At 36.1% G+C, this 17,265-nt stretch overlaps 1 protein-coding gene across 3 annotated transcripts in view; it reads right to left on the reverse strand.

Moving 5' to 3' along the window:
• Window positions 1-3,902: 3,902 nt before the first annotated feature.
• The window catches only part of LOC126190790 (transcriptional coactivator YAP1), a 347,592-nt gene continuing 334,229 nt past the window's right edge, over window positions 3,903-17,265 (reverse strand). For all 3 annotated transcript variants that reach the window (XM_049931340.1, XM_049931358.1, XM_049931349.1), the window contains 2 exons: window positions 12,767-12,867; window positions 3,903-7,533 (listed from right to left, as the gene is read on the reverse strand). In XM_049931340.1, coding sequence (XP_049787297.1) covers window positions 7,435-7,533; window positions 12,767-12,867 — 200 coding nt within the window. In that variant the 3' untranslated portion in view covers window positions 3,903-7,434. The remainder of the gene's footprint in view (window positions 7,534-12,766; window positions 12,868-17,265) is intronic.

Raw genomic sequence — 17,265 nt, forward strand, 5'->3', positions numbered from 1 at the left:
ACGCAGCAGCCAGTAAGTAAAGGCACATCAACAAGATGCTTTATTCTATTTTTAACTGACGCTTCCAATGGCACACTTCTCATATTTGGATGGAAGATATATGCCATAGCCTAGATCATTTCATGTCTGGTGGTAATTTTGTGAACTATTGACTAACAACAGCAAGTATGCTCAATCTGTTTAGGAAATGTATGAGTACTGTGAGGGGATTTCCAAAAGTATGTTACACATGTCATCCCACACGCAATAAAAGTGGCACACTATCAGAACTGAATACATAGCTGCACAACTACTTCTAATGCAGCATGGATAACAGTTACATTATGGGAGTGAAATGGGGTGGTACCTGGAAATGTACTCCAAAGTTGGAGTATATGCGACAGCACAATTCTTATGGGCAAAGCTTCTGAATTGGACACACATTTAATGTGCAATTCTGACAGTACATGGACCAAATACATCATGTTGAGCCATAGTGAAATGATACCAACAATTTGACCACGTCCACAGAGATATGGGTGATTCTGATCGAGAAGGTAGGCCATCAACATCAACCCCAGATGGCAACATCCGCACAATTGAGAAACTGGTTCGCAGCAATCGCAGATTTTCCAGTGATGCGGACATTCACTTATTAGTTCCCAAAAGTGTCTGTGACCATGGAGTGGATTTCTATAGTAGAAGAACTGAATGATTGGTAGAACAACCATTGTTTTCAGGGCTTGGTGATTATGTTGATAAATAGGGTCACGCACCTGTGTCATTTTGAAGTGTAGCACTGCATTCAATAAAAGTTACTTAACCTGTCATAATAATGTGTAACTCACTTTTTGAAGTCTCCTTGTACATAAAGTTCTGTTGTGTGTTTCAGACCATTATATCTATCAATAGAAGTTCAATTCAGTTTACAGAGAACTGCGAGCTTATTCTGAAAGTCAACATGAGAGTATTATCTTAGCCTTTTTGCTGTTACAGATGCGCTCTTTGCATTTCGTGCTGAAGCAGAGTTTGTTATGGCTGTACTACTCTCAAAATGCTAGTGCCTACACCAAGAGAAAGCATCCTGGCTGATATGAAATACTTGTCTCACTTTTTGAAAACTTTTAGGCAAAAAAAAAAAAAAAAAATGTGATTTTTGCACACCTTACAGCCTGATATTTTCACTTGACAAAGAACTGAATTTCTTATCATTATCCATCATACTTACTGGGTTGCATCAAATTAAGTAAAACATTGCATGAAATTTTGAAGAGTTCACAGAGGTAACAACTCATTGCGTAAACTTTGTGTAGTTTATTAAAGAGCACATGCTGCAGTGAATGAAATGTAGGTAAGATATTGAAATTTTATTTAAAACTGAGAAAAGACAGATCTCATTTCATTCTGGAGTTACTGGGTTTTATATTCAAATGATGCTTGCTCATGATGTACCCATTCACATCCTTGCGCATCATGAATAATGATGTCATAATTGTCTTATCTCATACAGAAGTCAAGGTATCGAAACAAGGTTTTTCGCAAATGATAGTATGCAATGAGGCACATGCAAGGTGCGTTCAAAACGAAACCTAACTTTTGAAATACCGCACCAATCAGCAGAGACAGTGTGCTACAGCTACTGAGCACACCTAGCGGCAGGTTTAGACAAACAAACTGTCATTTGCCTCGTGTCACTCAGACAATTAGCAAGCAAACCACAGCTGCTGAAATAAGCATGTGTAAAGCCTGCTCATTAGACTAGTGCAATGAAGGAGCTTGAAAAGTAACATGTGTGTATGAAATTCTACTACAAACTTGGCAAAAAGAGACATTTCAAATGCTTAGCCAAGCATACGGGGAGGACTGTATGAGCCGCACACAATACTACGAGTGGTTTAAATGTTTTCAACAAGGTAGAATGCTGTGATTCATGGAAATTGTCATTTAACTGTCGGGAAATTACTGAGGATGTGAACATTGGGAAGTTACTGAGGATGTGAACAACAGCATAGGATTATACCATCAAATTTTGAGTGAAAAACTTGAGATGCGTCACGTCAGTGCAAAATTTGTACCACATTTCATGACTGAAGATCAGAAACAGACCTGTGTTGAAGTGTGTGATGAACTGCTTGCTTCTGTTAATGGCAATGAAAACTTCCTTAAGAACACCATAACAGGCAATAAGACATGGGTGTAGAGCTATGACACTGAAGTGAAGACACATTCGTCACAGTGTGTGAGCGAAGTCACCTCTTCAAAAAAACACACACTAGTCAAAGATTAAAGTGATTTTGGTTGAGTTTTTTGACTACAAAGGCATTACCCATCATAAATTTGGGTGACATGGTTAAATGGTAACCAAAGAAGTCTACTAGGGAATCCTAGTGCGCATGAGGAATGCTGTGCACAGGAAGAGGCCTGAATTGTGGGAAAACCAGAGATGGATGTTGCATACTGACAATGCACCAGCTCATGTGTCACTCCTTGTCTGCAGCTATCTAGCAACACACCAACATTACTATTGTGCCACATTCACTGTATTCTCCGGGCCTAGCCCCAGCAGACTTTTTCCTGTTTCCCAAACTGAAAAACACATTGAATAGATTTTTTGTTTCTAAACCATAGAGGAGATATAGGACAATGCAACGATAAGCCCATTAAATGTGTTCCAGGAAGCATTCCGGAACTGGAAGAAATGATGGGAACAATGTATTGCCAGTAAAGAGGACTATTTTGAAGGGGACAGGGTTTAAAATGTTGTACAATAAGCAATAAAGCTGATACAGCAAACGTTAGGTTTCTTTTTGAACATGCCTTGTATGCTGTATGATAAATACTCAAAATCTTTTTATTCACTGAGATATGGAAGTAACTCATCTGCAATACTGACAGGTTGGCAGTTCAGGTCGCATTCAGATGTGCATAGCACTGCAGGAAAACCTAAGTGGTACACGTATACACATCCACAGCACCTGGAGAACAGCGTAGCAGGACAGGTATACACAGTGAATGGCTTAAGAGAAAAAATGAGAGTTACTAATTGAATAGGTTACAAAGTATAAAATTGAGAAAAAATCCAGACACTTAAATTTGAATGACATTTTTACATGAAAATAAAATAGAGTGGCAAATTTCATTGTTTCTTTAGCGTGTAGTCAGCGATCTACAAAATTCAGGACTTTAAAAACATCTGCATAATTCCCTACTGTATATAAATTAATAATTAATATGATTTTTTTATTATTATTCTTATAAGCTTTAAAATAATGTCTTTAAACCGTTTCATCATACACTCAACATCACAAAATTCAAATGAACTTCATAATCATTAAGAACTCCCTCATATTTTGAAGTTTCAAGATCAATCACTAAAGAGTTTTCCATTAAAAAATGGAATCTGTTGCTGAGTTATTAGTTTACAGGTAATCAAGTGTTATTGGAAATCTTATCTGCACAGGACATAGTTATTTCTTTGTTACTATCAAGGTACATACTACCAGTGGTCCAAGCAGACCACCAAAATGTTTAAATGGTGGAAGAGAAGCTCTCAGGTGAACAGCCAGATTATTGTGTCAGACAAGCAGTGTTTCAGTTTTATTTTATGTGGCATGTAAGGGACTCACCAACAGTGAAAATAAAGTTGTTGCACAAGAGTACCCATTCCACTTTTCTGAACTTATTGTAGTCAATGGACAGATGTTTTCTTCAGTAAAAATCAAGTTTTCTTACCAATTTAAATCTGCATAATATTAACTTTCTGTTTACTGAACATGCACCAACATTTTCCAATATGCAAATTGAGAAATCAGTATATTTCGAGGATGGTTGGGAGGAGTCTGCATGTAAAGCAACAGTGCCATAGACCTCATACAAAAATATATTTGACAGATATTGCATATTTAGGAAAAATAAATTCGAGATGGGTAAAATACTAAATATATTTCTGTAAAGAAAAATCATTACATGAATAACTATTTTTCTAATTGCTCATATTCTTAACAACGAATATAATTTCTTATATGTACAAATGACAAAAATTGTGGAAAACATGAAATGCCTTCTCATAGCTACACTTGGGTATAATATTAAAACAAAATTAGTCAATGTGATCTGATTGAGGAGTAATTTAAGATACTTACACAAAACACATTATTTCTCATGTTTGGTAAAGTAGCAAACTCTTTTACATGATAATTTTCCTACAAAGACATTTATCAAACCCAAAACCAAAGACTTTATGCAATCTTACAGTACAAACAAATATTCCTGTATATCTTTTAAAAACCTATCATATAAATGTTTAACAAGTTATTAATAATCATATAAAATTTATACATTATTAGTCAATACTTAAATTAAACTTTAAAAAGATCTTGAATTCTTATCTGTAAAATAAATGAAATTTGGCTGTTCTACATTTAGATTAACCAAACATTCTTTCTTAAAAATACACTAATATTTTTTGTTTCTGAATTATGATGTAGAGAGATTGTTGGACTAAATAATCTGAATTTGAAAAAAATAAGGAAAAAATTTTCATTGTACCCATTTCTTGAGTAGTCTTAACTGTTTCATAAAATTATTTTGTGATAAATGAGTGCTCTATCAGTACACATTATCTACAAAAATGCAGCACATGAAAAATAAAGTTACAACCAAGTAGAGCCACTATGAGCAAGGCAAACTAAAAAGCTAGACATTTTGTTATTTGTTGGTCTAATGTAAAAAATGTCTAGCTTTTCTGCTTAAGTAATGACAAACTTTTTGCTACAGTACAAGTGGGAGCAATTTCTTATTTAGGAACAGAGTGAAAAGGCACTAACAGTAAATACAACAAGTGTGGTCATAAACTTCAGTAACATATTTGTTTGACTTAAAAATAGAGTAGTGGAACTGATCTATGAAAATACAATGAATGCAGAGATATATATGTATAGATATATATTTGAGTGTGTGTGTGTTTAAGAATAGGCATCAAAATTACCAAGATAAAACACATAACAAAGTATATTGCTGTAGAATATATGTTCACACAAAAGGCACCTCTTATGGATGGATCATTTCATCTGGAATATTTCCAGTTCCACTATACTTTGAGCATTTTGTTACACATTTTCATGTAATAAGTACTCAAGCAAAATTTTTTGTAATGTTGTGTTCTACATCCAATTGCTCTTACTATCTCTCAAGAACACAGGCATAGGGTAACAAAATACAAAGTATTCTAATGCCAATGTTACAATACCTACGACTTTCAATATTGCTTTGTGAAATTACTGTTACATTGGCAATGGAAGACTCTGTGATTTTAATATGTGTCAGAGATGCAAGAGCATGGATCACAACATAGCTAAGTGAAACTCAACTGAATGCTAACAACAGAACTGCTCCACTACTAGTTTAGCTGTGAAACCATCTGGAGCACTGAGTGCATTCTATGTTGACAGTCCCAATATATGTCTGACTGGTTATCCTAGAATGAGAGAAGAATTACTGTTCCATAAATTGGGAGCAAAGAGGGAGGGATATGATGGGACATTTGGTAATGAAAATTGTCAACAACTATTAAGAACTCCTTACACCATTTATAAAAGATGTAGAGTCATACCTATTTTTAGTTGTGAGTGCTATTTTACATGAAGACAGCTTCACTGTTCAGCATGTGTTGTAATATGTTCAGTGACAGAACACAGAAGAATAATACAATCCTTGAAGAAGTTTCTGTATAGAAGGGGGTGAGATATGATGATGTATTTCATTGCAACACGCATATGTTTAAAAACTTTGTCCAGTCACTGTCTGTGCTAAGCCATAAACAGCCAGTTAAGTCTAAACTGAATAATAAACAATTTGTGGTTTGCATTTGCTCACATACACAATTTTCACACTGGAATTTCTCACATATTTTCAGAGGATTTTAATTTAACACATGGGAGAAGGTTATTTAATATTTAATGTGAAAGATGCCTTCAATTATATTGTTGGACAAGTTATATATTGTAAATAATGGGACTGCCACAATGACTATCAGCAACACTATTTTTTTAAGTAAATGTGTTCAAAAGTGATAACAAGATGTGAATGGATACTTTCCTGCTATTGTGGTTGTGACTGGAATGTTTAAGTGATATTTTGGTTTCAAATTCCATATGTCATGGAAAACTATGTAGATAATTTCAAGCAGTGTTTGTACACACAGACTGACAAGGAATTTTTTTCCCTTCACTGCTTTTACACAATCCTATTGCAATCAGCAGTATGTGACATTGCAAATAAATGCAACAATAGTAGCTGCTCCATTGAGCAATACAAATGATTTCATTTCTTCTCCTCTTTCTCCTTTAGAGATAATTTTTTGTAGTACACAGTTGAAAATATTGTCCACAAGCATAGTGCTTAGCTGTTAGTAGCTACAGAGAGAGCTTTCTGATTTATAGCGGCCTCAATTTTTTATCATGTAACTGAGCAATCAATTTACAGGAAAAGCAGTCTCAAATATTGGGACATATTGAAGATTTTCTGTTACTAATTCATTGCTATGAAACAATAATTACATGTGGAATTAACATTTCTTTCAAATCTTAATTGTTACAAAAATGACATCAAAATATAAACTTTGCACTGTAAAACTGTTTTTCAAATAATGTGTATTAACATTTTAAAATTACAATTTAGTATGCTGTATTATAGTACATCACTGTGATCAGTTCAGTTTGTGACATTAATACTTATACTTAGTTATTATTGCTACTATACAAACTAGAATATTGCTTACGAATGTGGACGGTCTTGCTTTCTGTATATAAAAACACAGTAGTCATGCAATTGTGAAGACATAAATGAAATTGGGTATTGCTGGAAAGTTATGAAACAACATCTTACACGAGATGTTTACTGTACAAAAAATTTGTAGTTTAAGATGTTGTCATAACAGACCACAACAAATTCAGTGCAAAGTCCATTCGGAAAATATCTAGCCAGTGAGAAAAAGTTATAGAGAACACGACTTAAGCATTACTGTTATTCTCAAACCAATTTATGTCCTGCTAACATTACATCAATTTAATGGTGCAATAAATGACACCATTCTAATATTACAATTTCAGTTATTAAAATATACATACTAATAATATACTTTTTTTCAAATTTTGCATCCCACACTGATTTGGTGATTGCAAAGGTGTAGTTAATGTTTTGTGTATTCCCAAACCCTACATAAAACTGATACAATTAAACTGCATGTTATCTCTAACCTGACTCTCACCAGCTAAGCTGCTTCCGAATGAAGCTTTTCATCTGAGCACAGTGTTGAGTTCAGTTGTGATTGTGAACAGCTATTTGACACACCAATATAGTCAGATCAATGTTTGTGGTCAGAAGCTTAACACTTGCGCTTTTTAAACACAGTTCTGCATTTGCATTCCATACTGTTTGGCTGCAACAGCACCATTTTTACAGCCATGTGAGAACATTATCTGGTTTATGATTATTTGGATTCATCAGCACTTCATTCAAAATCTCACTTGAAAAATCTTCACCCACTTCTCCGAGCTGTAAAGAAAAAAGAAGAGGTAAGAGGTTACACCTATATAATTAAAAAAAAAAAAAAAAAAAAAAAGTTGGAAGTTTCCAACTAATATCCAGACTTACTTCCCCTTTCCCCCTGCCCCATAGGTAGAATCTTCACAATTGTGCATGCAAGCATATGTACATGCACATGTACATGTACATGGACAAGGACATGAACACCTGAATGTTTGATGCTTGCATACATACACATACGTATACACACATGTATGTATGCACTCACTGTTTCAAAATTTGTGGAACACATTTACGCATATTATATCTACTGAAGTAGTTTTCAATCCCAAATTAGACTGAAAATTTAAAGTAAATGTATATATCCAGAAGAGCTTATGTTGATGTACTCCATACATATTAACCATTTTTCAAGAAAAGTCATCTCACTCATTGAGACATTTGTCAATAAATTCATATTCAACCATGCCATCACAGTGCTGTGCCAGGACAAGAAGAAGAGGAAAAAACGAAAGAGATCATCAAGTTACTCTAATTCACATTAAATACAATCAAGGTTAGTGCTTAATATCCCATTAACAATGAGGTCATTAGAAACAAAATGTTTACTACATGTAATATCTTTTATACTTGAAATAATATATAAATAACACAATTATGTGTAGGCTTATTGCTCATTGTGATTGTAAAATGTATACTTTTTTTTAATGCATTGCAAGACAATACTATATTTGTACACTAATGCCATCTAGCAGTATAGCCTTCCTTACAGGCTTCACATACACATAAGATTGTTTGAGCCTTATGCTTCATGAATTGATTTTGACATTGTATTTGACATCAAACAGTACTTTGGAAGGTGCAACTTCCGCTATGTTCATATTACATTCAATTGGCAGTGCTCACATGTTTCTAAATGTATGCTATTTCAGCTCTACCACTGTGGTTGTGAACTACCTGTGAGATATGTCCATCTACAAGCTCTGACATGGTAACTCCCTTCCAGAAATTCAACAGGATCTCCAGTCCCTTCTCAAATCCTTCAGTCCATCCCAGAATCGCTGCTTTGAGTACAACTCTCTCATTATCCCCACCATCACTCCCTGCCCTCCTACCTTCCACATGCTTCCTAACACTAGAAACTTCCTATTGTTGTATTATCTTGTTTAGTGATGAAGCCACATTTACCAATCATGGTCCAGTAAACTGCCAAATCATGCACTATTGTTCCGTTAACAATCCCCATTGGCTTTGTCTTGGCATCCATGGTGTGTAGCTGTGTGGTGTGGGGTAGTGAACCATCTGCTCCTAGGCCCATGTTTCATAGACTGAACACTGAACGCAGACAAGTATCGCAGCTTCCTAACAGACCATCTTCCACGGATGCTAGAAGACTAGAAGACATTCCTCTGCAAACTAGGAGGAATCTGACATACCAACATGATGGCTGTCCAGCCCATATGGCATGAAATACTACAGCTTGTGTTCACAAATTGTTTCCAAATGGTTGGATTGGGTGCACAGGACCTGTACCTTGTCCTGCCTGTTCCCCAGATTTTTGATACCCGTAAACTTTTTTCTGTGGATAAAGCTGAAAGATGCTGCCTACAAGGACAGACGAAGTGCAACCAATGATAGGCATTGATGTGTTAGTGCAAGGTGCTCTGACATCTCCACTGAAATATTAGCTCATGTGCAACAGTTGCTCCATACCAACTGGAAGCATGTATTCCTGCTGCCAGTGGTCATTTTGAACACAATCTGTGATGGTCAGCTGTCTCATTACTGGTCAGAATCCATGTAACTAATGTCAGTGTGGGAACTTTTCAAAATATGACAACTCATAAATGACTAATACTAGAATTCTGGCTAACAATATACAAGCCCCTGATGTTGCAGTGTAATTTTGGGTTTACAGGAGATGTGTTGGATCAAGTAAGGAATATAAATTTAGTAGAAATGTTCAGAGCACTTTCTATACAGATGAAAGAAAACAGAACACTTTCAGACTTTTGGATTAGGAAGCAATGGACAGTTTGTCTTTCAGAGTAGAAAACAATGTCCAAATAAGTTAAGAGTTTCTAGTTTTCAAAATATAAAACAATGAACAGTTCCAGTCAAAAATTAAAGGAATCAATGCTCATTTAAAATCAAAGCTCAAGTTTGAAAATGAAATATACCAGGGAGCAGTTATAATCAAGGTTAGAACTGAAATTAAATGAAGCTAATGAATAATTACAGAAGCTTAGGGAAAACAGTGAGAAACATAGCAAAATTGAATGTTATATTCACGTTAATAATGAAACAATTTCAGAATTGAAAGACTGCATTGAAATTGTATTTAGTAAGGCAACTTTTTCTAATAGGAGTAGTAATGACAGTGAAGATGAAGGAAAGGAGAAAATCCAAGTGAAAAAGCCAGTGATGTTCTTGTAGCACAGGATAAAATTTTGAACTGTAGCACGGGATCAGAAACATGATGCAAATTTTGATGTAATTTCACAGAAAATAGTTGTCCAAAATAACAAAGTGCTGAGTAAAATTTACAAAACTGTTACATAAAAAAGTTTTCATTAATAAACATGAGAAGTTAGCAGTTACATACTGCAAATTTTCCGTAGTATAAATGATAAAAGTTTTTTTTATATTTACTAGTCTGTAATAACAAAGCTGTCATCGATTTAAGTAATTTAGGAAACATTTGCTTTGATGATTGTTTAAGAATGTTGAAAACTTTATTGGGGGTAGATTTGTGTAAAGACAGTGTTGTTAACGACTGACTTTGCAAAATGGCTTGTCAGAAATAAACTCAAGTTTGTCTCTCTACAGTATGTTGCAACAGTTTTGTGCACAGAACTTTTAACATTTCCTATCAGCGTCATGGCAGTAGTTGAAGCTGATGACGTGGATGCAAGTGAAGTTGAGGATGAACACCATAGTTCATGATGTTCTGGGGACACAATTATTATTCATGATAAGTGCCTAGTGATTACAGGGTGTTGAGCTCATGCAGCAATATTTCTGATAGTTTCATTCTTCCATGCAGCATGTTTTCTCCAACTTAACCTGCCCCCTTGACATGTTCTCTTCCATTATCAATGTGTCTTCTCTCCATTAAATAAGGGTTGCTTTTGTTATAGTTTAAGAATGGTTAGAGCTACAGTGTAATCTCACAAAACACGGAAGAAATCATTTAAATCTTATGTCTATTTAATGGGAAATGTTCTGGTATTTTTGAAAGGGAATTTGCTTATTGTTCTGCAAATATAGCCACATGAAGTAAGATTTTTTATGTTGCCATAGTTTAGTATGTAGTAGAATTTCTATTCCTCTAATTGCAAGTTTCTTTTAATTACCTTCTCTACTACACTGCAGCACTTCCTTCTATGCATAGCCCAAGTTTCATCAAGTTATGATGCTTGACAGTGATACACCATGTGAAAATTACTTTGATCTTTTAAGTTTTGCACAACATTGTAGTTTTGGAGAAACAGTATACCTTTTGAAGATTTTGGGTCTGTTCTGACTTATTTACATCAAGAATGGGTACTGTGAATTTTATTTCTATGGGGATATATATGAATTTTGGTTGGTTTAGGGAGCTACTGTATACATTTCAAGAAAATGTGGATCTTTGCTGAGTTATTTACTAAACATTATGAGCATGCGTAACTGTTGAATATGGTTATTGTGGAAACATCTGAAGCATCAATAAGAAATCTTGGTGAGAATGTTGATCTTTGAACTACATTTTTGTAAATTTGTTTCAACTCCATTTATTTTCTCTGTGGCACTTTGGAATGAATCTTCACTATTAGAAAGAATTTGTTTGTCAGATCACATCAGAGAGTATGACATATACCTTATATTAGTACTTACATGAGAAGTTTGAAGCAATGTTGATAAATATATACCAGAACAATTTTGCACCTGAGGTATTATGTTGAGGCTTATGGAGCATTGTAGAAGTTACATGATATTTGACGTAATGTATTGTAGTTAGTGTTTCATATTGAGTGTATAAACATGGTACGTGTTTTGAGCAAAGAGTAAAGTTGTTATGTTATTTTTGTCTGTCAGTACTATGATGTTTTTATAACACGCTAGTTGTGGATGTGATGGCTCTGTAGTATGTGGATTTCAGTTCACGACACTGTATGATGACATGTTGTTGGGATAATGAAGTTAAGATGGTTACCTGTGAGAAATATTAAGTAATTCTGTTTCTGACTATGAGCAAGGGCAACCATAATGTATTTCTCAAGAAAGTGCCTGACACATTTAATGCCTAATTAAAACAAAGTTGAGCATACAAGAGAATGGGGTCATTAAAGAAGGAGAAAAGAAATAAAAAGGTATGGAGGAAGAGTGTTAGGCTATTGGAAAAATATTAAGAAATGTTAGAGTTGTAATTGAAGTAAAGAAGGCATGCTTTTGTTCAACTTGGCAGTCAGTTAACATGATTTTGAAGCAAACTTGTAAAATTACTGTCAAATTATCCTTAAGAATTCATGTAAATAGTAATGCAGACAGGAATGTTTTATGCAATTTTCCACAATGCTACACAAAATCTGCTTTAATGTTGTATGGAAGTTAAAAGGAATATTTCTTTTCTTTCTTTCTTTGTTTTCTTGGTTTTCTTTCTTTCTTTCTTTCTTTCTTTCTTTCTTTCTTTCATTACAAAATAACCAGCATTGCTTTTTGAAAGTTGACAAAAGTTTTGTAATTTCCGATTGTAATGCTCACATTGCCACAACACCCAAATTTGGATTCAGCGTGGTAACTACTGCACCACCTTGTATGTTTAAATACAATCTATAATACCTTGAGTGTTTGAAAGCATTACCACAGGTGCATTTATTTATATTTAAATTTCAGCTTACCATATTTGTGAAAACTAGAGCCTCCACTACTGTGGTAGAGTTTGATAACCCCTTGCAATGAAAAAAGTGGTTGCCTCTTTTCATGAATAAAGTGTTTGTTCATTTATATTTTGTAAAAGTAAGTTACCGGAGTGTTGAAGCACAAGTTACATGTCATATCTTATGACAATTTTGAGTAATATACAGACCTGGTTGGGTGAAATACCATCACAGTAATGAGAAGTTCATTACGAAAGACAGGTTTTAATTATTTCAATTTATATCCATAAATATTAAATAAAGGTAATACTACCATTTTACAAATATATTAGATAAATACATATCCTGATGTGTTAATCTGTATGTCATATTATTCTTACCTGGAGGGAAGGAACAAGGTCATCTGTCGAATCAATGTTGTCACTCAAGGAGCTCAACTCTGGGCCATCCAGACCAGCTATATCGGCTGGATTTCCCCCTTCTGTGTAGAGACCAGAAAAGGCAAAACATGTTTAATGCGACAATAATAATAATAATAAAAAAGGAGAAAGATATCATTAGACTATACATTGACAAAAAAGAAATCTACTGCAGCTTTGGAGCATTTAGCCAAGTGTATCATTAACAAAAAAGAGTGGAAAGGTAAGGTACGGCACATGGCACAAATCAGTGATCAAGCTCCTGGCCTGGCTTTTCTCTTTGCTGTGGCACTAGCAGTGTGAGGGTGGTGGGTCCATCGCTCCGGCTGCCTTTAACTCCCAGGTATTATCCCTAGTATTCCTTCGATAGTAGGCTGAGTGGACCTGGTGCTGTCCATGAGGGACTAGAATGAGGAAAAGTTCTTATCCTTATCTGCTCTATCCACTAGACCACCACAGCCACTAATAGTGTAAATCTTCATTTTAAAATTACACCAGTGTGTTAGTGCACATGAAATTCGCTCTTACACATTCAGCATCCTAGTTCACAAGGAAAAGAAATCTTGATGGAGATCTGATCATCAGATAAAGTTTGTTATGTAGTAGGACTATTAACATTTTATCTTTGAGACATGAATAAAACACTTTTATGAGAGCAATAGGAAGACACTGAAGTTAAAAAAGTAACATGTTATTTGGGGAGTGGAAATGGGAGTGAGGGGGTGGGGGAGGGAGGGAGGGAGGGAGAGGGGGGGAGGGAGGGAGGGGGGGAGGGAGGGAGGGAGGGAGAGAGAGAGAGAGAGAGAGAGAGTTTCATTTTATCTGTGTTGGATACAAGGTTGTGGTTGTTAAAATGCAAAAACACTGTGAAAGGTGGTTGATCCTCCACTATAACAATGATGGAAGGAGTGCCGTCACTACCATACGTACACTATGTGATCAAAAGTATCTGGACACCCCCAAAAACATATGTTTCTCATGCTAGGTGCATTGTGCTGCCACTTACTGCCAGATACTCCATATCAAAAACCACAGTAGTCATTAAACACCATGAGAGAGCAGAATGTGGCACTCCTCACAACTCATGGATTTCGAAAATGGTCAAGTGATTGTGGTGTCATACTGCAGTACAGGAGATTTCCACACTCCTAAACATCTCTAGGTCCACTGTTTCCAATGCGATAGTGAAGTGGAAATGTAAAGGGACACATAAAGCACAAAAGTGTACAGGTCGACCTCATCTGTTGAATGACTGAGACCGCCAACACTTGTAGAGGGTTGTAATGTGTAATAGGCAGATATCTATCCAGACCATCACACAGGAATTCCAAACTGCATCAAGATCCACTGCAAGTACTGTGACTGTTGCGGAAGGTGAGAAAACTTGGGTTTCATGGTCGAATGGCTGCTCATAAGCCACACACATGCCAGTAAATGCCAAACGACACCTCGCTTGATGTAAGGAGCATAAAAATTGAATGATTGAACAGTGAAAAAATGTGTGGAGTGACAAATCACTGCACACAATTTAGCGATCCAGTGGCAGGGTGTGGGTATGGGGAATGCCCGGTAAACATCATCTGCCAGTGATTGTAGTGCCAACAGTAAAATTCAGAGGTGGCGGTGTGGTCATGTTTTTCATGGAGGGGGCTTGCACCGCTTGCTGTTTTGCAAGGCACTATCACAGCACGGGCCTTCATTGATGTTTTAAGCACCTTCCTGCTTCCCACTGTTTAAGAGTAATTTGGGGATGGCAACTGCATCTTTCAACAAGATCGAGCACTGGTTGATAATGCACGGCCTGTGGCAGAGTGGTTACACAACAATAACATCCCTGTAATGGACTGGACTGCACAGAGTCCTGACCTGAATCCAATAGAACACCTTTGGGATGTTTTGGAACGCCGACTTCATGCCAGGCCTCACTGGCCAACATTAATACCTCTTCTCAGTGATTCCTTAGAAACCTTCCAGCACCTGATTGAACGTATGCCTGCAAGTGTGGAAGCTGTCATCAAGTTTAAGGGTGGGCCAACACCATATCGAATTCCAGCATTACCAATGGAGGGCACCACCTGGTACAACATTCGAAAGAAGTAACAAAAGATTTGTGAACATAACGCTCAGTTTCCCTAGTACATAGAACTCATATGAAATAGAGAGTCAATGAACAATTTTAGTTCCTATTATACATAGTGTGGTGATTCTACAGAAATACTATCAGTGACTGTGTGAAAAACGCAACTACTACATAAACTACAATTTCTGCACTAACTGCAGGCTAATAACGCCATTAGGAGGCAATTATTTAGCAATAATTTCATGGCCAATAAATCATGTTGTTGTTGTTGTTTTCAGTCCATAGACTCATTTGACACACCTCTCCAAACAACTTGATCCTCTGCAAGCCCCTTCATCTCTACACAGCAAGAATCCTTTTTCTCTCACTACAATTTTTACCATCTCATTTCTTTCCATTACTAAAATGACAATTCTGTGGTATCTCTGAAGGTTTCCTATCAAGTGATACCTACTATCAGGCAACTGGGCTCTAAATATATTTTATCTCATTAATAGCCCATATATAACTAAAATTCAAGCATTGTTCTGTAGCACCACATTCAAAAACTTTCACTTCCAAACAAAGTGCCACTTCAGACACACATCTTCAGGAAATGTTTTGTAACACCTACAGTTGATGTCTGAAGCTAGCACATTTTTCTTATTCCAGAATACATTTGTGTTGATCCGTCTGCATTTTGTATCCTCTCTGCTTGAGCTCTCATCAGTTATTCTGCAGCCTAAATAGCAAAATTCATCAACTACTATTAGTGTCTCATTAATTAATCTTATCCCGTCAACATTACCTTATTTAATTCTTCTGTGCTCCAGTATCCCTGTGTTACTTCTGTTGATATTCATAGCATAACCTCTTTTCAATACTCAATCTGCTCTACTGAACTGATTTTTTGTGCTATTTCCAAAATAATTATAATTGTCATCAGGTAAGCTTCAAAATTTTTTTCTTATCTGTGAACTTAAATTCTCTTTTCAAATTTATCCTTGGTATCCTTCACAAGCTGTGAAGGTAAGCTTCAAAATTTTTTTCACAGCTTGTGAAGGATACCAAGGATAAATCTGAAAAGAGAATTTAAGTTCACAGATAAGAAAAAAATTTTGAAGCTTACAAAAAATCAGTTCAGTAGAGCAGATTGAGTATTGAAAAGAGGTTATGCTATGAATATCAACAGAAGTAACACAGGGATACTGGAGCACAGAAGAAATAAATAAGGTAATGTTGACGGGATAAGATTAATTAATGAGACACTAATAGTGGTTGATGAATTTTGCTATTTAGGCTGCAGAATAACTGATGAGAGCTCAAGCAGAGAGGATACAAAATGCAGACGGATCAACACAAATGTATTCTGGAATAAGAAAAATTTGCTAGCTTCAGACATCAACTGTAGGTGTTACAAAACAGTTCCTGAAGATGTGTGTCTGAAGTGGCACTTTGTTTGGAAGTGAAAGTTTTGGAATGTGGTGCTACAGAACAATGCTTGTACAACATACAGATGAATAACATCAGGGGTAGGCTACAGCCCAGTCTCACTCCCTTGTTAAGTAAAGTCACTGTTTCATGGCATTTGACTCTTAACTTCAGTCTGGTTTCTGTTCAAGCATTGTTGTGTATGTCTGTTTACATACGTAAATGTGTCTAAATATATAAATAAACTGTCAAACTTTGCTGACATCCAAAATTCATTTTATATACGTAGCATACCCTGATGTTACGGGGGAAAAAAGGAAACCAGCTGGAAAGTGTTCCTGTTGGAGCACAAAAAAGGTGAATATGCCCCTCCTTAATAGTCTCAAACAGGGAAGTGGGAAACTGGCCGCTTCAATCCTTATTACACCTTCCTTAGCAAAAATTTTGACATGGGAATATATTTGCACTTTTCAGTGCAGAAAAATATTAGCAGAGAGACAGTACTAGTGGGAGGGAAAGAGGGAGGATACAGTGATGACAGTAGACAGAAAGCAGCACAGAAATAGAAGTAGAAAGAGCAAGAGTGAGTGAGATGAATAATGACAATAGCATCTACATCTACATCTACATTTATACTCCGCAAGCCACCCAACAGTGTGTGGCAGAGGGCACTTTATGTGCCACTGTCATTACCTCCCTTTCCTGTTCCAGTCGCGTATGGTTCGCGGGAAAAACGACTGACTGAAAGCCTCCGTGCGTGCTCTAATCTCTCTAATTTTACATTCGTGATCTCCTCGGGAGGTATAAGTAGGGGGTAGCAATATATTCGATACCTCATCCAGAAACGCACCCTCTCGAAACCTGGTAAGCAAGCTACACCGCGATGCAGAGCGCCTCTCTTGCAGAGTCTGCCACTTGAGTTTGCTAAACATCTCCGTAACGCTATCACTGTTACCAAATAACCCTGTGA

Source organism: Schistocerca cancellata, chromosome 1 (assembly GCF_023864275.1).
Source record: "Schistocerca cancellata isolate TAMUIC-IGC-003103 chromosome 1, iqSchCanc2.1, whole genome shotgun sequence".
In the NCBI taxonomy this organism is placed as follows: domain Eukaryota; kingdom Metazoa; phylum Arthropoda; class Insecta; order Orthoptera; family Acrididae; genus Schistocerca; species Schistocerca cancellata.